This window comes from Crocuta crocuta, unplaced genomic scaffold (genome assembly GCF_008692635.1).
Source record: "Crocuta crocuta isolate KB4526 unplaced genomic scaffold, BGI_CrCroc_1.0 scaffold50, whole genome shotgun sequence".
Lineage (NCBI taxonomy): Eukaryota > Metazoa > Chordata > Mammalia > Carnivora > Hyaenidae > Crocuta > Crocuta crocuta.
Genome location: NW_027527428.1, coordinates 3,588,482 through 3,614,430, shown reverse-complemented (window position 1 = coordinate 3,614,430; position 25,949 = coordinate 3,588,482). Strand labels below are relative to the sequence as shown.

The 25,949-nt window shown below is 51.1% G+C and overlaps 1 protein-coding gene across 1 annotated transcript in view; it reads left to right on the top strand.

Moving 5' to 3' along the window:
* The first annotated feature begins 583 nt into the window (after positions 1 to 583).
* UBE2O (ubiquitin conjugating enzyme E2 O) overlaps positions 584 to 25,949 on the top strand; it is a 67,412-nt gene continuing 42,046 nt past the window's right edge. The window contains exons 1-2 of the mRNA XM_077756236.1: positions 584 to 665; positions 12,680 to 13,005. Of these exons, the coding sequence (XP_077612362.1) occupies positions 584 to 665; positions 12,680 to 13,005 (408 nt within the window). The remainder of the gene's footprint in view (positions 666 to 12,679; positions 13,006 to 25,949) is intronic.

The window sequence follows — 25,949 nt, the reverse complement described above, 5'->3', positions numbered from 1 at the left end:
CTCTGCAGGGAAGAATGGCCTTTAATCCACATGACAGCCCTTCCCAATACTAACCCCATTTTATAGAGAAAAAAAACTGAGGCTCAGAGAGGTTGAATAACCTGCTCAGAGCCCCCTGGCAAGTCACTGAGGCAGAAAAGGCAACCCCAGGTCTGTCTCCCTATATCACGCCCTTACAGGGTGTGTTGCTTTTCCACACAGCAGATACACGACTTGATGGCCCTACTGACCATCAGACTGTGTTCTCAGGTCAGGGTCTCCTAAAGCGAAGGGAACAGTGAGGGGCCCATCAACCTTGGGAGGAAATGCCCAGATCTCAGTGAGCCTGGAGAGGCAGGCAGGGCCGGAGGCAGCAGTATTCAGACCCTGCCGTGTAGACAGTGGCAAGCCACTGATCACAGCCTTCTGTGTCCTGCTCCCATAAACTACCTCCTCCAGGGATAGTATAACCAGCATTTCTCTTTCCAGAGTGCTCTGGGGAAAAGCCCCAGGCCCAGAAGTAAGAGTCAAAGCTTCATGCTCACTGCTCGCTCACCACCTGTCCCAAAACCAGCCTAAAGAAGCAAGAGGTCCTTAGCGACTCATGCCCCGTGCCGTCGCCCTGGTACTTGGCCTGGCCTCCCACACCGGCCATTACCCCGAGGTACTTCAGGAACGCCAAGGTGGTGCGGCCGCCACTTTGGAAGACTCCTGCTAAAGCTGGACCCATGCCCTGGGACCCACAATCCCACTCAAACACCGAAAGAGCTAGAAGGGTCCCCAACTGGAAGCAGCCCAAAGGACCATCCATGCTAGAAGGGACTATGGAATATACGCAAAATGAAGGATCATTCGGCAATGAGAACAAACGACCGTGACGACACAGGGCATCCCCGAGGACACTCCCCCCAATGAAAGAAGCCCCAAAACAAGGATTTTGAAACAGAACCCATGAGTCTGTGGATTGTTTCTGTCCTAATTTGTGGTAGAAGTAGCGGCTGCCCAAGGAAGGGCTTCTGGGGTGCTGGTAATGTAACGTTCAGTTCTTAAATTGAATGAGGGAGGTGGAAATTCATTTTGTGGGAAATTTGTGCCCTTTTGTGTATGTACGTACACTCTACTTGAAGTTTACTTAAATATTCCAGAGAGTCTTCCATCAGTTACGCCCGCTCCAAAATTCCTTAAATACCAATGACCTTGGCTGCACCCCGTGGCCAAAGCTGCCCCCCCCCCGGGGGTGGCATCAGCACCTGCTGTGAGTTTTCCCTTGGGAATCTTGAGCCCCAGTCAATGGTCTCCTGGGACTCCTTCTTCCCCACCTCCAGGACCTCAAGACATGCAGACTTCCCTTCTTCTTCTTCTTCTTCTTCTTTTTTTTTTTAATTATTTTTGTTTTTTTTTTTTTGAGACAGAGAGACAGAGCACGAACTGGGGAGGGGTAGAGAGAGAGGGAGACACAGAATCTGAAACAGGCTCCAGGCTCTGAGCTGTCAGCACAGAGCCTGACGTGGGGCTCGAACCCACGGACCGCGAGATCATGACCTGAGCTGAAGTCGGACGCCCAACCGACTGAGCCACCCAGGCGCCCCTGCAGACTTACCTTCTTTCCCTCCAGCTCACACCCCTCCTGCAGCCTTAGCGCTTCCCTTGCTGGAACCCACCCCTGTCCTGCCCTATCGAGGCCTGGTTTCTAAGCCTGCACTTCAGCACTGCTGCCCTGTCCACCCGCCGCAAAAGGAAGGCCTGCTCTTGCAATGGTTCCGGAGCCCTGCCTGCGTGGCTCTGACACTGGGGTCCCCAGCCCAGCCCAGATGCCCACCACAGGCACACCCCTATCTGTGGGGTCCCTTCCCCCCAGGGCCTCTCTGCTGTGTGAGGCCCAGCAGAACCCCCAGAGCTTAACATGCCCCCCAGCCCAACTGCTACCAGGCACTCCCTGTCTTTCCCCTTCTGGGGACCCACGACAGACCTCTCAGGACTGCCTAGAAGACCTCCTCACGCGTGGCTATAGGGCCTGGTTGGGGAGACCTGTCCAGGACTGGGGCTGGGCACCTCTAGCCCCAACCTCAAGGTCTCAGGAAAGGCCTTCTCTGTCCTTCTTAGACCCTGTGGCTCCACTGCACCCCCTCATGCCCATCACTACCCCCCATCACCACCAGAGAAGAGGAGGCTGTTGAATCTGCCTCTCTTTTGATTGACCACTGTATGGCCCTATTCTTTCTGGAAAACACCTCTAGACACACGGAACCTCAGAGACCAAGACAAGACATTATACTAAACACGGCTACTGGGGGGCCCGATCCCCCAAAGGGGCAAGGGAGGGAGGGGGAGGGGGATCTATCCCCATCAACTGGAAGGGGATGACAATATACCATCAATGATGAGAAGGAAAGAGATGATTGAGGGGCACCTGGGGTGATGAGGACAGAGAGGGACGCCCTCTGTAGTGAGATCAAGAGAAAGGTCAAGAGTGACTGCATTTATCTCTAGTCCCAGCCTCGCTGAGGGATAATCGTGGAGGCATTTCAGAACACCAACCACTTCTGGACACCAGGGCATCCTTCCCCACGAGGGGCTGTCATCGAATTCATCTGACCAACAGAGTAGCCTCAGGGGATGTACCTTGTGAATAATGTTGCCAGATTTAGCCAATAAATATGGAGGAAGCTCTGCGAGTTTCAAATTTCAGGTAAACAAATTTTTTTTTTAAGATTTTACTTTTATGTTTACTTTTTTCAGTGCAAGAAGGTGATTTTATTCCATTTTTTTTTTTACTTTTTAAAATTTTTTTTTTTTTTTTAATTTCTGAGAGAGACAGAGACTCATGAGCAGGGGAGGGTCAGAGAGAGAGGGAGACACAGAATCTGAAACAGGCTCCAGGCTCTGAGCTAGCTGTCAACGCGGGGCTTGAACCTACGAACCGTGAGATCATGCCCTGAGCTGAAGTCACAGGCTTTAAGTAGAAGTCTGCCCCCTGCAATATTTGGGACACACTTACACTAAAAGTGTTGATCCAAAATTCTGATCCCCACCTGAAAGTCATGCAACATTGTATGTCAACTTTATTCAGATTTAAAAATATATTTGTTTTAATTCTGATTTAATTGGGCATCTTGTGTTTTGTTTTGTTTTTTTTTTTCCTGGCTAGTCTATCTGTGAGATCTGAGAAAGGGAGAGGTCAGGACAGACTGGGAAAAGCGCAGTGAGGGAACCAGGAAGAATTGCCTGCCTGCACCAGGGCACAGGGAGGAAGGCGCCCAAGCCTCGGGCAGGGTTGAAGCCTTTGGGTTTCCAAACCCCTATCACATCCATCATGTTGTACGGCACTAGTCATTACTGTGCCCATCCCACTCCCCCTGCTCCAGGGCTTCTCATGCCTGGCCACACACTGGAATCATCTGGGAGCTTTAAATAATCCCAAGCCTCGGGTCACCCGCCCATCCTGAGATTCTGATTTTAAGTTCTGGGCTAGGGCCTCAGGAGCGTAGACCCCCACCCCACCCTCACCAGGGGCTTCCTCTGTGCAGGCGGGCCTGACACCACTGCTCAAAGCACACATTTTCCAAGGGGCGCCCGGCTGGCTCAGTCAGTAGAGCATGTACCTCTTGGTCTGTGGGTCATGAGTGGAGTTTATTAAAAATTAAAGATATCCTGACCCATTGGCAAGACTTCCCCCATCCCCCATCTCATCCCTCCCTCCCCCTCTCCATCACCAGCACCATCACCTGCAATGGCTCTGACGCACCCGCAGAGCCTGGCACAGTGTGGCAGCGAGCATCCACCCTGGCCCAGGGTCTCTGGGAGCTTCCCACACAGGGGTGCACCTGCTCTGCTCCCCCTCCTCCCCTCAATGTGACAATGGCCCGGTTCCCACCACAGGGCCCAGGGGAGTCCACCTGGGGGAGACGGAGAAGTGGGCCCCCTGAGAGACGGGGCCCAGAGACACTCTGATGATGTCTCTGAGACCCCGATTTTCCACACAGAGCAAGGGAAAGGCCCTAAGGGGCAGGAAGGCAGCCCTCTGTTATGTCATCTGTACAACCAGTTGCATTTTTAAAATGTTTATTTATTTTTAATGTTTATTTATTTTTGAGAGACAGAGAGCAAGTGGCGTAGGGCAGAGAGAGAGCATGGGAGACAGAGAATCCCAGGCAGCTTCCACGCTGTCAGCGCAGAGCCCTATGTGGGGCTCGAACTCACGAACCGTGAGATCATGACCTGAGCCGTAACCAAGAGTTGGACGCTTAACTGACCAAGCCCCCCAGATGCCCTACTAGTTGCGTCTTTGGGTGGTCTCGAGGGCAGCTTATTTCTCTTAACTCCTTCCCTGGACTTCGGATCTGCTCTTCACACCTCGTTGCACTGAGCACATTTTGTGTTACTGAATTTACCTTTTCAAACTCAGTCTGTTTCGGGCAGGCTCCCCTGGAGACAGAAACTGAGATAGAGGATTGCATGCAGGGTCCTGCTAGGGCGAGCTCTTGGGGTCAGACCCTGTCAGGGAGCCGGAAGCAGCCCTGGGCAGAGGGACAGGTCAGCCATGGTGATGCCGCTGCCATAGAGGCCTCAGCCCAGCCCATGGGAACTCGGGAGCCAGAAAGCCTTTCAAGGACGCCCAGATTGAATGAAGCCCCGGGGGCAGACCTTTTTGCCCTGCATTGACCTTGGTTGAGACAGCTTCTTGAGCTGAGAACAATCCTGCCAGCCAAGGGGTGGGTGCTCTGGATCCTTCTCTCTCAGCTGCCAAGAACCGCCCTGGCTGTGTGTTAGCACCAACTTCCGGGGTCCTTGCCAGGGTGATAAATCCTGCCGTGGGGAGAAGCGGTCCCAGAACTATGCACTCACCTCATCCAACTTGATGTTCTGCCTCTCTCAGCCCAGTGTCCTTGACTCCAGTCCCACGTCCTCCCAGCTCCCGTCGGTACCACCGGCTGGCATCTTCAGGCCCTTCCAGGTCCAGCCTTTCTCTTCCCTTAGGTGACCCAGCACATTACCAGCCGGGCTATGCTGTGATTTAGACCCAGCTATTGATCTGGTCCAAAGAGAGGAAGTAGAGTAGGTCCTTGGGGGGTAGCGGTGGGGAGAGTTGGCACTTGTCTTATAAGGAAGAGACTTGCTTTCCAGCAAGGAGAAAGCACTAAGCTGTCACAGGCAGGAGGGGCCCACACCTGTGAGGGTCCAGAAGACTCAGGGAGGTTTTCTCAATCTTTGAGATTTTCGAGTGCAGTGACCCAGATATCCCCAGATGTCTCAGGGTCTCCCTTCTTCCCAGTGAGTGTCCTCCTTGGCATAGCTGACTCACTAAGGTTGGGAATTCAACCTCCTTGTCTCACTAAGTCCAGAACCTGATCCCCTACTTTTCTCTGTTCCCTAGCCTCAGGAGGCAGGTTTCTTAAATTAAAAAAAAAAAAAATTTTTTTTAACATTTATTATTGAGAGAAAGAGAGAGACAGAGCATCAGCAGGGGAGGGGCAGAGAGAGAGGAAGGCACAGAATCGGAAGCAGGCTCCAGGCTGAGCTGTCAGCACAGAGCCTCATGCAGGGCTGGAACTCACTAACTGAGATCATGACCTGAGCTGAAGTCAGACATTTAACAGACTGAGCCACCCAGGCGCCCCTAGAATCCCTTTTAGGGTCTGTCCTCTAGGACCACACTTGGCACCACTCATGGGCCAGAATACGCAGGAAACAGACTTCAAGATTCTGAGGATGTTTACTGGGAACGTCGTCAGGCAACAAGGTCAGCAGAAGTGGGCAGAGGGAGAAGTTTAACCTTGATGAGGAAGTTCCAGGACCTCAGCTGATCCCAGGGGAAGCTCCGAAGCTGGGGTGGCCATTCCCAGGTGTCTTGAATGGAGGTGAGAAGGCCAAGCTTTTTTCCTCCTTAAGGACAGTCAACGGATGGGTGAGGCACCTTCTTTTGGCCAAGGGTGATCTTTGGAAAGGTACCAGCAGCCTGTGCCTGGCAGTGGGGGAGGGGGTTCTTGGGATCTGAAGGTGGATTTGAGCTGCACACCACAGTGTCCACTGATGCTCGTCTCCCCAACAGGCTTTATAAGCCCCTGGAAAACAGAGCCTGGGGTGGAAGTGTGGCATTGTGTCCGGCCCCCCCACCCTCCAGTGGGTGTCTATCACCCAGGTGTTGATTTTTCTGTTGAGGAGGATGGCATTTAGCTTCTTGACTTCCTGTGGATTTATTTTGAAGCCTCATTTGCATAGACAGGCTGGTTTCACTGCAGGGCCGAGCGGAGCCCCGTCCTTATTTGGGGTTCAATATCTGACATATTACCCAGGCAAGTTTCCTCGGGAACTTTCCAGACCTTTCTGGAACGAAGATGTCAAAGGCAGGGAGGGATTGCCACCTTCTGGACAAAGAAGGGACCTACGGCTCCCTGAACATTTGGAGCCCTGCTGTCCAAGAGAAAGGTCACGTGTGAGTTCCACATGTGATTGTCATTTTGTCGTGGCCACGTAAAAAAGAGCCAAAAGACACAGGTGAGCTTGATTTTAGTAATATATTTTATTTAGGGGCACGTGGGTGGCTCAGTCAGTTAAGTGTTGGAGTTTGGCTCAGGTCATGATCTCGCGGTCCGTGGGTTCGAGCCCCGCGTCGGGCTCTGTGCTGACAGCTCAGAGCCTGGAGCTGCTTTGGATTCTGTGTCTCCTTGCTCTCTCTGACCCTCCCCGACTCATGTTCTGTCTCTCTCTGTCTCTCAAAAATAACTAAACATTAAACATTTAAAAAAATAAAATTATTAATAAGATATTTTGGATTTTTTTTTGCAAACAAGTCTTCAGAATTCAGTGTATATTTTACACTTACCTCACATGCCAGTTAAGACTAGCTGCATTTCAAGTGCTGAAGAGCTGCATGTGGTTAGGGGTTACCACAAAAGACAGCACAGATCTAGAGACTGAAGTCTGAGGTGAGAACGAGAGTATGTGCGTATTCATGTGTGTGTGCATGTGGGGTGAGTGTGTATCCATGAGCAGTATGTGAACGTTTCTCTCCATATATAGGAAACAACGAGAACAGGGCACTTGAAGAAAAACAGAGGTGTCAGGTCCCAGAGCCCCGATGACACATCTAGGGCCATTGGGGGAGGTTGGCTGGTTTTGTTCAATCACTCAGCAAAAATCTTTGGAGCACCGGGAGCCGGGGTGACTCAGCTGGTTGAGTGTCCAACTCTTGGTTTTGACTCAGGTGATGGTCTTGTGATTCGTGGGCTCGAGCCCCATGTTGGGCTCTGCACTGATGGTGTGGAGCCTGTTTGGGATTCTGTCTCTCTTTCTGCCCCTGCTCTCTCTCTCCATCTCCATCTCAAAATAAACAAACAAATAAATAAATAAACCTTTGGAGCACCTACTATGTGTCAGACCTGTGCTGGATGCCGGGAGTACAATGATGAAGAAGAGCACAATAGAGAAGAATAAACACGATCACACAGGTGTTACAGATAAGTGGGGGGCCTAAGCAGGGGAACGGGTGCTTGGAGGACTTTTTAGATAAGAAGGCACAATCTGGGTTTTGTGAGATGAAGAGAAAGGAGTTCTTTAAAACTCCTGGTAAAACAGGAGTTGAAGTCGAGACATAAAATCTTCCAGGCAGATGGTGAACAAGTGAAAAGACACCAGGCATGAAAACTTGGGGTCCTGGAGGAGGGCGCCCAGGCTGGAGCATGGAGCATGTGCGTGGGGTGTACGGCTGGAAGACAGGGTTGGAGGTTAAGTAGAGGAAACTGATTCTAGAAGAGTTACCTGGTGGGCCAGGAGAGCCACAGAGAGATGTTAAGCCAAGAAGTCGGATGATCGTGTCTGCATTTTCCTGCTTCCTGGGGACAAGGTGGCACATAGTTTAGGCAGCAGGGTGACGAGTATACGGGGGTGGAGTACGGCCCGGGGGAGGGGCATGGTAAGGAGGCTACAGCAACAGCGTGGGCAAGAGATGGGGATGAACTAACCCCAGCAGGTAACTGTTTCTTGGGCTGGAACACTGAACAGGCCCTATGCCATCTATTCACCATGTAAGTTAAATTCTCAATAGCCCTGAGAAGTAGGTACTATTATTATTCTTATTTCACAGAAAGGAAACTGAGGCCACACAGTGAGTCAGAGGCAACGCAGGCTTCAAACCCAAGTCTGTCTGATTCTGGGACCCTACTCCGAGCCATGCCACCAGGACACCTCCCCACCTCCCCAGTGGAGCCGCTCTGGAGCTGGGGGGTTTGGGAAAGGGGTAGAGGGGCCATGACCTGGGCTTTGATTGCATGTGGAACTTAAGATCAAGTGTTAACCCCCAGGTGGCCAATTTGGTGCCCAGGGAGGTGATGCTGCCATCACCCTGCGTGAGGAGTCTGGGAGGAAAAAACTGGGTTTGGGGGAAGATGTCACTTTGGGGCATTTGGCTGGTCATCCGGGAGGTACCCATGAGCTGCTGCTGAGGAGAAGGCCCTGGCCTGGCGATCTGGGACTTGGTGGCGAGGAGAGTGGCATGATAGAGTGACAGCAGCCCTACTATGCTTCAAGCTGGTCTGGTGGATTTGCTGTCCTTGGTCCCTGTACCCACAGGAAGGACGGACACAGGGTGGCCCTGCTGACCCTAAATACTCCACTTAGAGTCAGGAGTGAGAACGGCTAAGAGCCAACCCATCTGGGTCCTGATCCTAACCGCCCTGCACGGTGATCTGGGGCAAACTCCAAGGTTCTCCCGGGCATCAAGACAAAAAGGGGTGAGGCTCTAAGGGCAAGAAGGACTCCTTTAATTCCCAAAGCCCATGATTGCGGAGTAACCCAGAGCTGGAGCCTCAGGCAAGGACATTTCTCCTGCCCACCACTGGGGTGTGGGAGGGCTCCCCAGGGAGCTCCCTTCCCCCTCTACCTTCCCAGCTGAAGACCCCAGGTACCCTAGAGCCTCCAAACAGGTACTCCAGGATAAAAGCAGTTCTTTGGGCCTGTCTGGATGGACTCGAACAGGGAGGCTTGGAGAGGCCAAGCAGGCGGGGGCTCCTCCATTGGGGCAGTGTGAGGCCCCGAGGCCCGTGCACACTTCTTAACCCAGTGGCAGTTTAAGATAGGGATAAGGCAGGGCCTGCTTCCCAGAGATCAGTTCAGGCTGCCGTGAGCTCTGATGCCAGCTCTTTAGCAAGGGGAGTGGCCACACTGGTTCAGTTTCTTGTAGGCGTATTTATAAATCAGCAAAATTTTCCTGAAAAGAATCTCTATTCCCCAAGAAGGGCTGAGTATTCAGGCCATGAGAGGACCATGAGGTTTCTCCACTGGGGAATGAAGTTTTTTTTTTTTTCATTCAATAATTATGAGAATAAAAACTAACACACTGTTCCCATCCCAGCTCACCCCCCTCACCAGTGTGTGCGGTGTGCAGACTGTGGCTGGGGGCTCGGGGACCAGGAAGGAGCCAAGCTTCAGACCTTGGCTGGAGCATCTCAGGTCTGAGTGACGTTGGGAGGAATATGTACTGAGCCTCTTCCTCTAAAAGGACTCTGATGCAGCTCCAGCTGGGGGTGACACAAAAGGCTGAGAGGGAGCACCGGCAGCTACTCAGATGTGTGGGCCGGGGATGGGAAACTGACCAAACGGAGGGTCAGGAATCTCGGGCCTTTGACACCACTTGATACGTTACATCATGGAGCACCAAGACAGGTGCCAGGCACCTTACTAAGTACTGGGTTGACAAGCATACCCAGGACATGATCCACATGCTCACAAGTGGTTTTGTTCACAAGGGAGAGATCATTGTTTGAAACCAAAGACTCTTACCTACAACCTAGCAGATTCCTGGAGAAGGGGGCCAGCACGGGGTTGGCATGATGCTTCACAAAACGGGGGCTCATACTTCCTCTCTCACAGAGGACTAATCTATGTAAAGGTGGAGAATCTATGTAAAGCACTTGGTATAGTACCCGGTATTAAGTTACAGCTCAGTAAGTGGTAGCTATTATTAGCCATTATTACAAGAAGCCGCAGAATAAACATGGTGCATCTTCCTGGAGTGCCAGTTTTGCTCAGTGATTAGGGAGGAAGGACATTCTTTTTATATTAAAACAGACACAGACATAAGCTAGAGTAGGGTGCAAAACTCACTTGGATTTTCTTTAAAAATTTTTTAAGTTTATTTATTTACTTTGAGAGAGAGTGCACAAGCAGGGGAAGGGCAGAGAGAGGGCGGGGGACAGAGAGAATCCCAAGCAGTGCCGTCAGTGCGGAGCCCAATGCGGGGCTCAAACCCAGGAAGTTTGAGATCGTGACCTGAGCCCAGATCACGAGGCAGCCACTTGACCGACTGAGTCACCCAGGTGCCCCGTCGCTTGGATTTTTGACACAAAGATACTGAGCTCATTATTGTCCTGCTCTGTCAACCTACTTGCTTGCACCCCTCCACCCCTGCTCCATCCCTTGATAGACACAGGAACTAGCAAAGCCTCTGCAGTTGGAGCCAGGAAACCTGGGTTCCAACTTGGCTCTGCAGGTTACTGTGTTGTGACACTAGGCACTGAATCCCCTGCGTCCTGTTTTCTCCCTGATAAAATGGGGGTAAGTACACCTATATCCAGGATTGTGATAACAAGATAATGTATGTGAATGTGCCTGGCACAGTACCTGGTGAATAACAGGTACTCAATAAATGTTAGGTTATCAGGGGGTGAGGGGAAAGGGCTAAAGGGGCATAGTAGGTGACACAGAAGCTACTTATTGCTGTTAAGCACCTGGGTGGCTCAGTCGGTCTTTATGGGGGAGGGAGTGGGGAACTGAGTCTTTCGAGCAGATTCCAGATGGCCATTCATACACCGTGGTCTGGAATGGAAAGGCCATGGTTTGAGTCCAGCTTTGCCCCTAAATTGTATCCTAATTTCCCATCAGCTCATTTGGCCACAGTTTTTTCTATATCTTAGTATGCGAGTTTTCTAAGATTTGGGTCCATTGACAACGACCCCAACCCCGATATTACATCAAGATTCTAGAAGCACTTGGCTCAGGACACGTTATATACTCAGGCCGCCATCTGTGCCCCATGTATGTTCTGTCATGACTTTTCCACGAGTGTAGTTCTGTATCCTTGGTGGCCTCTCAACTGCTCAAGGAACAGGGACTCTGCCTTTGTAACAGAACCCAAATACTGTACTATTGAACCATTTTACTAATCTGTCATTGGTGGCCTTGCAGAAAAATGAGAAAAAATGATTTTGACTAGGAAAGGTCAGGGCCATATTCTTAGTATTCTAAATTTCCTTCTAAGAACCCATTAGGAATCTGTCCTCTGAGAATGTATCTCAATATTTTTTAAGTTTATTTATTTATTTTGAGAGAGGAAGAGAGAAAGAGAACCAGTGGGGGAGGGGCAGAGAGGCAGGGGGACAGAGGATCTGAAGTGGGCTTGGTGTTGCTAGCAGAGACCCCGATGCTGGGCTCGAACCCACAATCCATGAGATCATGACCTGAGCCGAAGTCAGACGCTCAGACGCTCAGCTGAGCCACCCAGGTGCCCTGAATGTATCTAAATCTTTTGGAACTTACTTCTGGGACACATTAGCATAATTACTTTTTATATTTACTTTAATTAATTTTTAAGTTTATTTATTTATTTAGAGAAAACATGAACAGGGAGGGAGGGGAAAAGAGAGGGAGAGAGAAAATCCCAAGCAGGCTCTGCACTGTCAGCAAAGAGCCCCATGCGGGGCTCCAACTCACAAACCAAGAGATCATAACCTGAGCCGAAACCAAGAGTTGGAGGCTCAACTGACTGAGCCACTCAGGCGCCCCACTACTTTTTAATGTTTTAAAATGGCAACATGGAGGGGCGCCTGGGTGGCTTAGTCGGTTAAGCGTCCGACTTTCGCTTAGGTCATGATCTCGCGGTTCGTGGGTTCGAGCCCCGCGTCGGGCTCTGTGCTGACTGCCAGCTCAGAGCCTGGAGCCTATTTCAGAGTCTGTGTCTCCCTCTCTCTCTGACCCTCCCCTGCTCACACTGTCTCTCTCTCTCCTAGAAATAAATAAAAAATATTTAAAATGGCAACATGGAGCAAACCATAAGTATAGCAGTTCTACCTGTCTAGACTTTTAGTCTAAGAAGGGAGGGTTGTAATATTGTAGCCATGGTTAAGCTTTATTTAAAAAAAAAAAACACTTTATTTTTATTAAGTGTATGTCAGGCACTATCCTATTTCCTTCAATCCTCCCAATTGCCCGATGAGACACATCCTGCTATTATCCACCCCTATTTTACTGATGAGAAAATTAAAGTGAAAAAAAGTTTATCAGTTTACCTACTTTTACAAGATTAGGACGTGGCAGTGCCAAATATTGGAATCCATGGGTCCATGCCACTCCTAACTATCTCACTATCCTACCTCTTGCTATGCATACTAAGCCTCATGAAGCTTTGAGCCCCCCTACATGGGTTTAAAGCCAAACCATAGGGGCTACTAATGCTTGATTATCTTTCTGATCTTTCTCTGGACCTCCTTCACTAACCCCTTGACCCATCCCCGAGGAGTCATGACCTTCCAAGCTGTGCGTGGAATGTCACTCTGGATACACTCTATACATATCTTTTATAGCCTTGCTTACAAGCTGCCTTGGAGGTGCTTTTTAGCTAGTTAATATGTACACGTTTTTTCTGTCCAACCAGATTGTAAACACCTAGAGGACAGGGACGGTATCTGGCTCTCTCCTACCCCTCCAGTGCGTAGGACCGGGGCTGGGGACGCCGAGGAGGCTCTTCAAAGGTTGCTGACCATCCTCCGCCCCACCTCGGCCACGCCCCTGTTCCTCGGTGNCTCTCACGACCTGGTGTCGGGCCGTTACCGCGGCTCGGTGCACTTCGGGCTGGTGCGCCTCATCCACGGCGAGGACTCGGACTCGGAGGGCGAGGAGGACCGCGGGAGCTCGGGCTGCTCCGAGGCGGGGGGCGCGGGCCACGAGGAGGGCCGGGCCAGCCCGCTGCGCCGCGGCTACGTGCGCGTCCAGTGGTACCCCGAGGGCGTCAAGCAGCACGTGAAGGAGACCAAGGTGCGGCGCGCGGGCCGGGGGGGCCGGGGCGCCGCGGGGACCGAGTTGCTGCTGCAGGGGCCCCAGGCCGGGGAGGGGAGGCGCGCCAGGCGCTGGCCGGCGTGGTGCCACCGCAGTGGGCCGAGGTGGGAGCACGAGCCTCCGCGGAGGGGACGCTCCGGTGCAAAGTCATTGCACCAGCGCCGGGCCACCGGGCGCCGCGCCTCCCCCCCCGAGGGGCTGCCGCGCCGCGCCTGGTGGGGTGTCGGCCTCGCGCTTCTGTACGTGGACTCGCCGCCGCGGGGGAGCCCCTGGGGCTCCGAGGCACGCTCGGCGTGGCACCAGTGCGGCGTTTCGCTGACCCCCAAGGAGCTACATACTGCATTGTGCATCCCGAAAGGAAGGCCGTGCCGGGTCCGTGCAGGGAAGGGTCGTGGGCGTTCCAAAGCGAAGATAGAGGTGACCATCTCGGGTCACCAGTAAACCCAAGAAGTTCCCTAAATGACAGAAGGCGTTATCAGGGGCACAGACACCCCAACCCCTCTCTCTCTTTTGTAAACCTTGTTGCCTCATTTTAATTGCTGCGGGAACTTTGTGAGTAAAATCATTAACAATCAGAGCCGTGATATTAATAGTCCGGGGGAGTTGGGGGGGGGGATATGACAGCTGCGACTGGAATTGATGACTCCCAAGTGCAGTTGGACTTCTTGAAAAAAAAATACTACAGAAGCATGGATGGAGAAGAGCCACCCGTTTGGAAGCCCCAAGGGGTTCTTCCTGACCCGAGGCTCCGAAGCAAACATCAGACTCCCATATGGTGTTGGGGTGAGGCCGGTGAATATTGCAGGTTTACAAGCGAAGGGGTTTATCATCTTAAACCCCGAAACCTTGAACCAAGGTTGGCTTGGTGGCGTCTTAGGTCATGTTTTCCTGAGTGCGAATTCCTATCAGTGATTCACACACGCGCACACACCCCTGTATCTTTCACCCCTTCTTCATCTCCTCCTTTTCCTCCCCTTGAAGAAAACATTTCTAAGCAGGAATCGGGCCTGTGCTGTTGACTGGTCTGATTTCGGGAGGTGGGGGGGGGGGCGACTGGAGAAGTTAATCTGGGTTTCTCACAAGCTGGGAGACAAAGGCCACAGGGGAATGGGGCCTCGGGCCACCCTACAGAGGGGTGTGTGGTAACAGCTCTGCCAGTGGAAGAGGCCCCTCTCCCAGGAAGAGCCTGTGCACCATTTCCTAGCGGCACAAGTGCCAGCCGTCGTTCTGCTTGCCAGTGCGCACGCACCCCCAGACCCAGAAGTCCGCACACAGGACCCTCTGGCTTCCCCCGCAGAGAAATGCAAATCAAGGCCCTAGCTGCCCTGACTCCGGAAGAAAATGAACAAGTTTGTGTGCCTCCCCTCCCCACCAAAAAGTGGAAAATACTACTTTTCATAGCGGAATGCTCGTTAAACATTCCCATCGGAATGGGAAGACTTGCGCTCTTTATGCCGTGTTTCTGCGCCGTCTTACTAGCACGTGGTGGCTCATGTCTTTCTGTGGGTTTTTTGTTTTTTTTATTTTTAATGTTTTTCCCTAACCGTCTTCTCCAGAGGTGTGTGACTTTCAGAAGGCAGCTCGTTTCACTGTGTCATGGCCTCCTGCCCCGGGACTCAGGCTGGCAGGCCAAGCTCACGACCGCGAACAGCCATGTTTATCAGTAGTTGTTCCTGTTCATCTTGACTTTGGTGGTTAACTTTGTTTACAGTTACATTCTGCCAGCCTCCTTCCACCATGTGTAATTATATACAAAGTTTGACCTAAAGCACCTAGTTAGGAATGGAAGAGAAAATAACTTTATTTTGGATACATTTTGAAGCTGGCCTCTTGTGATTTGCTTTGAATTTGTTGAAACCCATTGTGGCTCCAGTGGTGGTGTTTTCCTCGCCACCGTGGTGTCTGTAGCTTTTGAGCTTAGGGGCATAGGAACCTTAGAAGTGGTGGCACGTAGGTGCCCATTTGTGGATGGCAAGACCCAGTTCTTATAGGACNCGGGGAGTTGTACACCTGATGAGTAGCTCGAGGTTACCAGAAACCCTAGGCCCAGATGACGCTGACTAGGGCGGTAGTGTGGGTCCTGGGACCTTGCACTTTAGGAAGTGGTTTAGGAAGATTTTTTCCCCGCTTCTCACTTCTCCTTGTATATCCGTGGAGGGGACAATGTGCTGTACAGGAAAGACCATCAGACCAAGGCTGAGTGTCGGTTCCGATTCCTACTCCCTCACTAATTTGGTTATGAGATTTGAGAACCCACTTACTGACAGAGTAATGTGGCGACGGTATCGAGAAATGTATTTCTTTTTAAAGTTGCCACCTCTTGGCATTTTTTAAAATAGTACCCCTGTAGTGTGGAGTGTTTAGTAGGCTGTGGGGTGTTTTTCTGGTTTTCAGGTGAATTTGTTGGGCAGCGAGTAAAGGCTTAATATTAGTCTCTTAATTTAAGTTTGAAACGAACAAATTCGTGGAGAGAGATGAAGAGACTGGCCCGCACGTTCTACGCCCTCCTGGCCCTTTCAGCGAAAATTTTCAATGGAAATCAAATAAGTAGCTCTTTGTCGAAACTGCAGAATTTATGGGCCAGTTCCTGAGGCTTCCAGCAGCCAAAGTTTAGGACCTCAAAGAAACACGAAGTATGTGCTCCTTTCTTTCCTCAATCTTCTGAGAACCCTTCCGCAAGGTAGCTGACTTATCCCCTTGACGCTTTTCCTGTGTGGCCACCGATCTCCTGTGTGACTTGGCCCCTTCCCCATCGGCGACCATCCTTGAGTAAACTTTTGGAATAAAGCCAAATGCTGACAGTCTCTCTGCCTTCTTGAGCACCGGCTTGGCCTGGCGGGCCTTTGTGGTCTCCAGCTGTCACGGGTGGGCACAGTGGCCTCTGTAAGGAAGGGAACAGACTGCTGTCTGTCAGTCCAAGTTTGGGGGAGCTTCCTGTTTATGCTTTGGCTTTCCATCTCTTGTGCGCAGTCTTTTGCTTTGAGTTGCCACAACATTCAGAGTCGCTCCTGGTTTGAGATTTAAGGTCTCCAAATGAAGCGGTCTCTATGATCACGCTGCTTTTCGAAGGCTGTGTGTGTGTGTGTGTGTGGCATCCCTCATGACAGGTCCCTCAGGAATTGGCTTTTTGGTTTATTTTTGGCTTCTCCTCAGGCCAGCATTTCCATTGGGCAAGCTATTTAGGTGTAGCATCATGGTATGTGAAGCTGGTGCTGCCTCACTGGTCCTAGTGCCGAACCCATTAAAAGTAATTGCTTTTAGTGATGTAACAGGAAGAAGTTATGTAAGGTGAGCCGAGATGCGGGACCGAGTGCGTCTCATTGCACTTTGTTCACATAGGATCACCGCACTTGTAGACCTGCACGGCTGCTCTGTGATTTTGTCCTTTGTCCTTTGGTTTCCCCTCCTCTGACTTCTGGGACTTGGTGCCGTGGTGGTGCCTCTGACTTGCCACCTCGCTCAAGGGTACTTTCACCGGATAAAGGGTGTGTGTGTGTGTGTGTCCTGTGTTTGGAAGTCAAAACCCTTGGGTGCTCTTCCCGGCTGGCACCTACTCTGAATGACCTTGGCCTAGTCACTGCCTCATTTTCTCTCTGCAGTAAAACACAAGATCTGTCTTCCTAGCCCCTGAAATGGGCCCTAGCCTGAACCAGAAGTGTAGCTGGGTGGTGTGGCCACTTGGCTGTGAGCAGACACCATCCTGATGTCCGTCGGACAGAGCCAGCCCCCCCGCCCCTGTCCCTTCAGGAGATCGATCACTTCCGTCCATCACACGGGGGTGCTGCACCCGGGAGGCACCTTGGGGGGCAAAACGTGTGCCAGACAGGATTGTTTCAGCGGTGTCGGTGCTCTTGACCTGGCGAATTATAGATAGGACTTCTTTTTAAGACTCTTCTATAAATACTCATGAACTTCACTGCTCTGTTACTTTATGCCCATTTAAAGTAACACCTGCCAGGGGCGCCCAGGTGGCTCGGTGGGTTGAGCGTCTGACTCTCGATTTCGGCTCAGGTCGTGATCCCAGGCTCATGGGATCAAGCCCTATGTCAGGCTCTGCGCTGAGCATGGAGCTTGCTTAAGATTATCTCTCTCTCTTCTCTCTCCCCCTCTCTCTTTCTTTCCCCCATCTCTCTCTCCCCCCTCCCCGTCTCTCTCCTGCTCCCTCCCTCCTTCTGTCTCTCCCCACTCTCTCCAAAATAAATAAATAAAAAATAAAGTCACACCTGCCAAAAGCCACCAGCCTCCAGGAGAGGGATGGAATGAATATATGTGTGTGCATATTTTCCAGAATTTGGAGGACATCTTTTGAAATTTCCAAAAGAATGAATTACAAGGATGGGAGAATATTGCTTTATATTTTAAAATAATTATATGGCCAAGCATTGTGTAGTGTTACTATGTGCCAGGCACTCTGAGTGCTTTATGTGTGTTACTCAGTGCTCCCAACAACCCCGTGAATTAGGTGCTATTATTATCTGCACATTTCGGAGGAGGAAACCGAGGGGCAGAGAGGTTAAGTAACTTGTCCAATGTCACACTGCTAATAAGTGGAGGAGCCTGAATACAAATTGAAGTCAATGTAGTTCTCACCTGAGAATGTTTAAGTTCAGCATTCGTGGATCGTTACTGTAGCAAGTGCCCTGGTTAAACATGAGTCACAGACCCTGGCGGCTGGTATTAATCATCCAGTCATGAAACACGTGAAAGCCTTAGTGGAGAGGAGGTAACCCCAGGTAAGGAGAGAGGAAGGCACAGGCTGTTGGGATGGGTGGCAGGTGTGCCAGAGGAGAGGGAGAGACAGAGCCCCTGTCCCAGGGGACAGGATGGGAGGGGCGCCAGGTTCGCACTTGTGACTGTGCTTCTGCTCTGCATTTTTCGTTCCCTCGCCCCGCCGTCATTCTCAAAGTAATTGTCAAAACACACATTTTATTTCCGGAGAACCTGTGAGTGCCCCTAGATGCTGAATGGAAGCAGGCTCTGTGTGAGCCATTCCAACACGGGTGTGCCCCCTGCACCTGCAGTCCGGGGAACGGGCGTTCTGTGTTGTCTTAGCAGGCGATGGTCAGCGTGAGGAAACGCAGCCTGACCTCCTGCCCCCAAAGACCTGTCCCCTCTCTGCTGTTGTCACCGTCCCGCTGGGAGTGCTGAGTCATGAGACAGACAAGGAGAGACTCCTTGGAGAGAGGCTGCATTCCTTCTCCTTCAGTTGCCCCGAACCTGACTCTGCTCTTGGCCTTCCTTTTGATTTAGGACGTGAAAGGTCCTGTTGCGCCCTCCGCATCCCCACTTCACTGCTTTTCTGTTCTTCCGTTTTCCTGTTCGATCAAGAGAAATCTTGCTCTCTTTTTTACTGTTGTACCCAGGGGCCTCATGGAATCCAGTGGAGCCGCTGTGGGGCCAGTACTTTACAAAAGGGATGCGGTTGTCGTGAGTAACGTGAATCAGCATTCCCCACAGCGCTGGGCCCCTGCTCAGCGTCAGCTGCCCCTGGGAGTCCCCTCACCGTTTGGATTTAGGGTGATCTCTTTTAAAGAGCCATTCTGTACTTTTTTTTTTTTTTAAACTGGGAGGACGTGATCTGCCCTCCTGTTCCGACTGATAGAAGCTTTCGGAGTTTCCCTGCCCAGAGCTTAGCCTGCTTCTGGGTGGGGGTGGGAGGGTGCTAATTTAAATGGATAATCGAAAGAGGGAAACGTGCTTTTTCACCTACAAGCTGCTCTCGCTTATACTTACTGGGATTTGCGTTTGTTAACTGTAGCTCCTCCGGAGCTCCACCTGCCCAGGGGCTGGGGGCCAAGCCTGAGAAGGTCGTGCTTTCAAGGCTGTTGCGTGCCCAGCACTTGCAGCTCTAGTGAGCGGGGCGCGCGCATTCCGGGTTGCTCCTGTTGCTGACATTTCTGGTGGCCTCAGGGGGCCGCCGTTAGGAACCACCTGACCCACGCGTGGTCACAGACAGGGAAGAGCAGAATGCTTACTGGAAATTTTTGTAGTTCAGGATCAGATTGAGTCATGTTAATGGGTAGCCCTCTGAATTGTGTCTACTCCGAGGTTATTGGCCGTCATTTGGCTGCACTCTGAGGTTGAGGAGTCCACGTCCTTCAACCCAGGGCCGACCGTGTTGAATGGATCTTTTGGTCAGTTTTGCCCACAAATCTGCTGTGTTCTTCTGAAGCAAGATTGTGAAAAGCAAGTTTTTGACTTAAACATTGAGGCATATGATACACTGTTCAGAAGTATTCAGCTAGGCGATATGTACTTGAATGAAGTCTTTGGGGGTTAAATCTGGTTGACTGGTGGAGGGATTTGCATATTTTGAGATTGATACATGTAACAATGTATCAGTGTATTTGAGATGATACATGTAGCTAGGTCAAAGGAATAAGACACCAGATTACTTTGGGTTTAAATCAGTAGCATAGGGGTGCCCAGCTGGCCCAGTTAGGAGAGCATGCAACTCTTTTTTTGTTTTTAATTTAAAAAAGAAAGTTTATATTTATTTTAGAGAGAGAGCGCACACATGAGCAGGGGAGGGGCAGAGAGAGAGAGGGAAGCAGGCACCAGGCTCCTAGCTGTCAGCACGGAGTCTGACGCGGGGCTCAAACCCACAAACCGCAAGCTCCTGACCTGAGCTAAAGTCGGACGCTCAACTGACTGAGCCACCCAGGTGCCCCGAGCATGCAGTCTTGATCTTGGAGTGTTAAGTTCGAGGCCCAGATGGGTGTAGTGATTTGAAAAAAAAATAATAATAAAATAAATAAAATTAAAAATTAAAAATATCAAAATAATCTAGCTATATCCTGTGAAGATTCATTCTAGCTATGATAATTTAAAACTTTTTAAATTAAAATCACCTGAAAAAAAAAGGAAAATGTATTCAATTCTGTCCAATAATGAAATGAAAACCCCCAGCAAGCAGGAGAGATTTTCTACAGTCTTAAAAAAAGTGTTCTGGGGCGCCTGGGTGGCTCAGTCAGTTAAGCTGCCGACTTAGGCTCAGGTCATGATCTCGCAGTTCGTGAGTTCAAGTCCTGCCTTGGGCCCTGTGCTGATATGACAGCTCAGAGCCCCGAGCCTGCTTCCGATTCTGTGCCTCCCTCGCTCTCTGCCCCTCCCCCGCTCACACTCTTGTCTCTGCCTCTCTCAAAAATAAATAAACATTTAAAAAAAAAGTGTTTATTTTCATCCCGCAAGAGACAGCTGATCTTTGACACTCAGCAGCTCTGATGAGGTGCTTCACCTTGTTTTCATTTCGGTCTTTTGTTTGTGGGAGACGCTGCTGTGACGATGGTCGCTGACGCTGTTGTGACAGGCGTGTCCACGGGACTACTTGCTAGCCCCTTACGTGCAGGTGGGAAGGGACACACACACAGCTGTGTCCTGTGTGGCTTCTAGGACGATCAGGAACAGACTCTGTGCTGAAAGCATCCCCTTATTTGTCTGCTCTGACTGGTTAATTACTTCAGGGAGTTTGAGGGCCCTGAAGGTTGATGATAGCATCTTCAAGCCAAAGAAGGAAGGGCTGCTCTCCCTACCTCCAGTATGCTGCCGGGGGCGTCTGCCTCCATTTCCTCACCGCCTGTGAACCCCTTAGCCTTTCTCTGGCCTCGCTCAGCGCTGGATATGAATGGCGCTTCTGAAGGTCACAGAGGACTAGCGGATTCCTGGTCACTGTATTTAATGACTTCTCCCTAGTTCTTGTCTTCCCAGTCCATCAGCCTTGTTGACTGTGGTCAGTCCTGCCCCCTTACTGGAAACTTAACTTTCATTGGGTTCCAGATACGCAATTGTACTGAATTTTCCCTCCCCCTCCCCTTTTTTTAAGGTTTATTATTTCTTTTGAGAAAGAGAGGGAGAGAGAATCCCAAGAAGCTTCCACGCTGTCAACGGAGACCGACGTGGGCCTCGATCTCCCGAACTGTGAGATCATGACTTGAGCCGAGGTCGAGAGTTTGATGCTTGACTACGGAGCCTCCCAAGCACTCCTTCTCTTTAGCTTTTTGTCTTTTCCCTCTTATCTCTGTGAGACTTCTCCACATCCTGTGTTCTCACTCCCCTCACCACCTTCCTGCCCTCAGTGCTCATTTTCACTCCTGTGGCTGCAGCTGGCTCTTGCCCTTGGACAGCTTCCACACCTGCCGCACGGTCCCCGCCGTGGACCTGACAGCCCCCTCCCGTCATCTACAACTTCAGACTTTGTGGGTGTAAAGTTACGTGAGTGTAACTGCCCTTCCCACCCCCAGGTCCAACTTCTGATCGTGAAAAACCTTCAGACATACAGAGAAGTTGAAAGACTAGGCCACTGAATACTAATTACCAGTGATCTTGAGTTAGTGGTTAATACTCTGTCCTCTGTGCTTCACCTGTACATGTAGATCTATGTCCTGAGCCACTTGCTAAGTCAGAAGCAGACGTGACGGCAGACACCTCTGAATACTTAAGCTGGCGTCTTCTAAGGATCAGAACATTTGGGGTCATTTGAAATTTACCTTCTTGGGCACCCATTCTAATTGAAGTGTGTGACTCAGTGGTATTAGATGCGTTTGTGACATGCAGGCACCACTGTCATCTGTCCTCAGACCTCTCTTCATTCTGTGAAACTGAAACTTGATGCCCACTGAACAGTAAGCCCCTGTTTCTCCCCACGCCCCCTCTGGTTCCCCCTGTTCTACTTTCACACATGAAATAATCATTTCACTTAGAATAATATCCTTAAGGTTCACCTTTTCTATAGCATCTGTCAGGGTGTCGTTCGTTCTAAAGGCTGAATGAGAGGCCATTGTATGTATCACAGCTTTCGGCCCAGCTCTTCATCTGTCGGTGGGCACCTGGGCTGCTCTCCTGCGTTAGTCGTCCTGAATAACGCAGCTCATGAACATGAACGTGGGTGTGCACATACCTCTTTGAGGTCCACCTTTAGCTCTTTTGGGTGTATCCCCAGAGGTGGAATTGCTGGGTCATGTGGTAGTTTTATTTTGACTCTTTAAAAAAAATTTTTTTAATGTTTTATTTATTTTTGAGAGAGAGAGACAATGTGAGCAGGGGAGGGTCAGAGAGAGGGAGTCCCAGAATCCGAAGACAGGCTTCAGGCTCTGAGCTAGCTGTCAGCACAGAGCCCGACGCGGGGCTCGAACCCACGAACCGTGAGATGACGACCTGAGCCGAAGTTGGACGCTTAACCGACTGAGCCACCCAGGCGTCCCTGATTTTTACTCTTTTGAAGAACTGCCCTACTGTGCTCCACAGTAGCTCCACCATCTCACGTTCCCACCAGCCGTGCACAGGGATCCCGGTTTCTCTACACTCTGGCCAGTGTTTATTTGCGCGCGTGCTCTCTCTCTCTCTCTCTCTCTCTCTCTCTCTCTCTCTCTCTCTCTCTCTCTCTCTCTCCCTCTCCCTCCCTCCCTCCCTCCCTCTCCCTCTCCCTCTCCCCCTCTCCCCTTCATAGTAGCCATCGTAATGGGTGTGAGGGAGTATCTCGCTGTAGTTTTGATTTGCGTTTCCCTAATGATAGGTGATGTTGGGCACCCCTTCACATGCTTCCAGTCCCTTAAATACCTTCCTTGGAGACGTGTTTATTCAAATCCTTTGCCCATTTTTGAATGGGGTTGTTTGGGGGGTTTCTGTTGTCGATTTGTAGGAGTTCTGTATGTACTCCAGAGATTAACCCCTTGTCAGATACATGATTTGCGAATACTTTTTCCCATTCTGTGGGCTGCCTTTTTTATTCGGCTGATGCTGTCTTTTAACACATGATGATATCCTTTAATTTTCATGAATCCAGTTTGTCTGTTCTTTTGTTGCCCGTGCCTTTGGCGTCAGCCTCCCATTCTAATCTGTCATCAGATCTTTGTTCGAAATGCTCTTGCCTCCTCTGCATTTCCTTTCCGCGGCAGCGCGGGCTCACTCTCTGACTGTGCCGGGCCTGGACTGAGGGCGCCTGCTCTCCCGGCCTCCAGACCTCCCGAACGCGCGCTTGGGTTGCATCAGGACCCGGCCTCCGACACGCCTTAGCTCGTCGCTCAAGGCTCCTTGCCTGCATTTCGGGCTTCCTCTCCTGCCCCTTCAGTAGACTGCATCTCCTCTGTCTCCCCGGTTCACTCATGCTGTTCTCTTCCTCCGATGCCCCATGGCACTTAACGTGACACACTCTCCCCGGATTGGAAGCTTCTTGAGACACAAAGACTGTGACTCCTTATATGCTGTGAACGCTTCTATTTTGAATGGCTCACATCTAGTTCCGTGGGAGGCATTTGTTTGAGTTAATGACCAGGTCCTTCCCGTTCACCTATGAAGAGTATTCTTAGCTTTTTTCCAGACGCTTCGTGGTCTGTGCTGGAGCTCTGTGGGCACCTCGCCAGCTGACACTGCCCCTTAGGGGACTAGGTCGGTTGACCATGTAATTTATCATCCCAGCTGGGCTCTTTCGAGAGCACTACGAGTCACTGCTCCAGGACAGACGTGTGGGAATCCCAGCACTAGGAAGAGCAGATTAGTCAAAATACCCCATGTTGTAGTCGACTGCTTCAGCGAGATGGAGCTGCTCTCAGCTTGGCTGAAATGCAGCTGGGTCTGGGATTACCTAGCAGGAACCGAGGCACTCTCCTGGCCACAGGCTCCCCAGGAGCGTGGCCCGGGGTGAGAACTAAGAGGCTGTGTCTCATGAAGCCAGTGAAAAGTCTCCCTGTTGGTGCCATTCTGGGTTTCCTTCAGGTCCTCGTTGCAGGCTCTGAACGATCTGGAAAAGCACCAGCTTAACAGTGAGAAGCTGCCCAAGTTCTAGCGCCCATAGTAACTTTGGGACTTTGGTGGAAGCCCCCACCGTCTCTGAGCCTCAGTTTCTCAGCTTATAAAATGGGGATAATGGGGCGCCTGGGTGGCTTAGTCGGTTAAGCATCCGACTTTCGCTTAGGTCATGATCTCACGGTTCGTGGGTTCGAGCCCCGCGTCGGCTCTGTGCTGACTGCCAGCTCAGAGCCTGGAGCCTGTTTCAGTCTGTGACTCCCTCTCTCTCTGACCCTCCCCTACTCATGCTGTCTCTCTCCTAGAAATAAATAAAAACATTTAAAAAAAAATTCAAAAAAAAAAATAAAATGGGGATAATGCCCATCTCAGGGCTGTCGGGAGGAGCAGCTGTACCAACCCAGCCGAAGAAAACACTTGCCAGACCTCCGCTTGCGTGTGAGGTCGTGACCGGAGAGCAGCCCAGCGGCCCTCACCGTAGGGGGTGGCTTTGAGTCTTCGGCGGCAGCCCTGTGTGTCCTGGGAACGCGGCTTGAGCTCTGCGCTCTGCCTGCCCCGGCGCTCCGGGCGGCCTGGGGTGCGCAGCCTGGTGGCCTGCCTGTGCCGGGCCCGCAACTCTGATGGAGCCAGGCACCGTCTATTCACACGGCTCACCAGCGGTGCTGGGAGGGTGGGGAGAGCATGGATCCGTGGAAGCCAGAGCAGCACTTCTGGAAAGCTCACGTGTGTGGCCTCTCCTGGGGCTCCTGTTAACGCAGTCTCCTGCAAAGGCCGGGGTGTGCCCCGCAGTCCGCACATCTCACCCGCTCTTGGGGATGCTGATTCTGCTGGTTGGGACTGTCCTTGGAAATTGAACTGATAGTGTAGGTCCTTCAGAAGAAAACCCTGTTGATGTCTGTAGGTTCAGGTGTGTCCCCCGTCCCCTCCCCCGCCCCCGAATTGTTTGCGTATAACTGGTTTGAGTCTTTGTCTCCCCTCTGCCTTAGTCTTTTGGTAGCAGTGGTAATGCCAGAAATTATCAAAACGGGGGGGCAACAGCAGGATGGAAGAGACATTACGTGCCTCTAATAGCCAGGCAGTGCTTTCAGATCCCCGGGTGCCTGTTAGAAACACCTGCTTCTCCCTCCCCCTCCCCCCATTGCCTACTGACCGATATGAATACATAGTTGCTGCTAAGGGTTTCCTTGGATTTCATTTCTTCTTGGGCTGAAAATAGGATAGTTGTTATGAGAAGAGTGCAGCCAGTCCAAGAGGAAAATGGTTGAACCTTGCTATTGTTATTATTATTTTTTTATCCACCCCATATCGGGATTCCTGCTGTGTGCCCGGCCGTGTAATGCATGCTCTGCACGTATCATCTTACTCCTTCCCTGAAGTGGCCCGTGTCCCCATTTTAGAGAGGGCGAGCCTAACACCTAGAGTATGGCTGTAACTCGCCCAGAGCCACCCAGCTAGTGAGGGGCGGGGCCCGGGTGTCTGTGCTGCCAGAGCGCACGTGCTTTGGGCCGCTGGGTGCTGTGGGAGCACGGAGTGGGACATCTCACTCAGGCCCTGCACTCTGATCGGGGACCAGCATTCTTTCGGTAAAGGGCCAGATAGTAAATATTTTAGGCTTAGCAGGCTACACCGTCTCCTTCACGACTGGTCAGCTTTGCCATCACAGCGTGACACATTCAGAGACAATAAGGGAGCGAGCGGGCATGGCCGTGTTCCAATAAATCTTACTGCAAACGGACAGCAGGCCGGATTTGGCCTAGAGGCCGTAGTTTGCCGATCTTGGCTCTAGAAGAGTCCTGACCGATGGAACTATAACGTGAGCCGCATCGGTAATTTTACACTCGACAGAGGAAATAGAGGGGTGCCTGGGTGGCTCTGTTGGTTAAGCATCCAACTCTTGATCTTAGCTCAGGTTGTGATCTCAGGGTCCTGAGCTTAAGCCCCACATTGGGCTCCATGCTGGGCATGAAGCCTACTTAAAAAAAAAAAAAAAAAGAAAAAAGAAAAAGTAAATAGAAACAGGTGAGATTACATTGAATCAATTTTACTTGACCCGTTATACGCAAGATACCCTATTGATACGGAATCAGTTTAAAAATCCTTAATGAACTGTTTTACATTCTTCTTTCTGTAGTGGCTCACGCATTGGCTCGTGCCGCTTCAGAAACCGTCTGATGGCAGAGAAA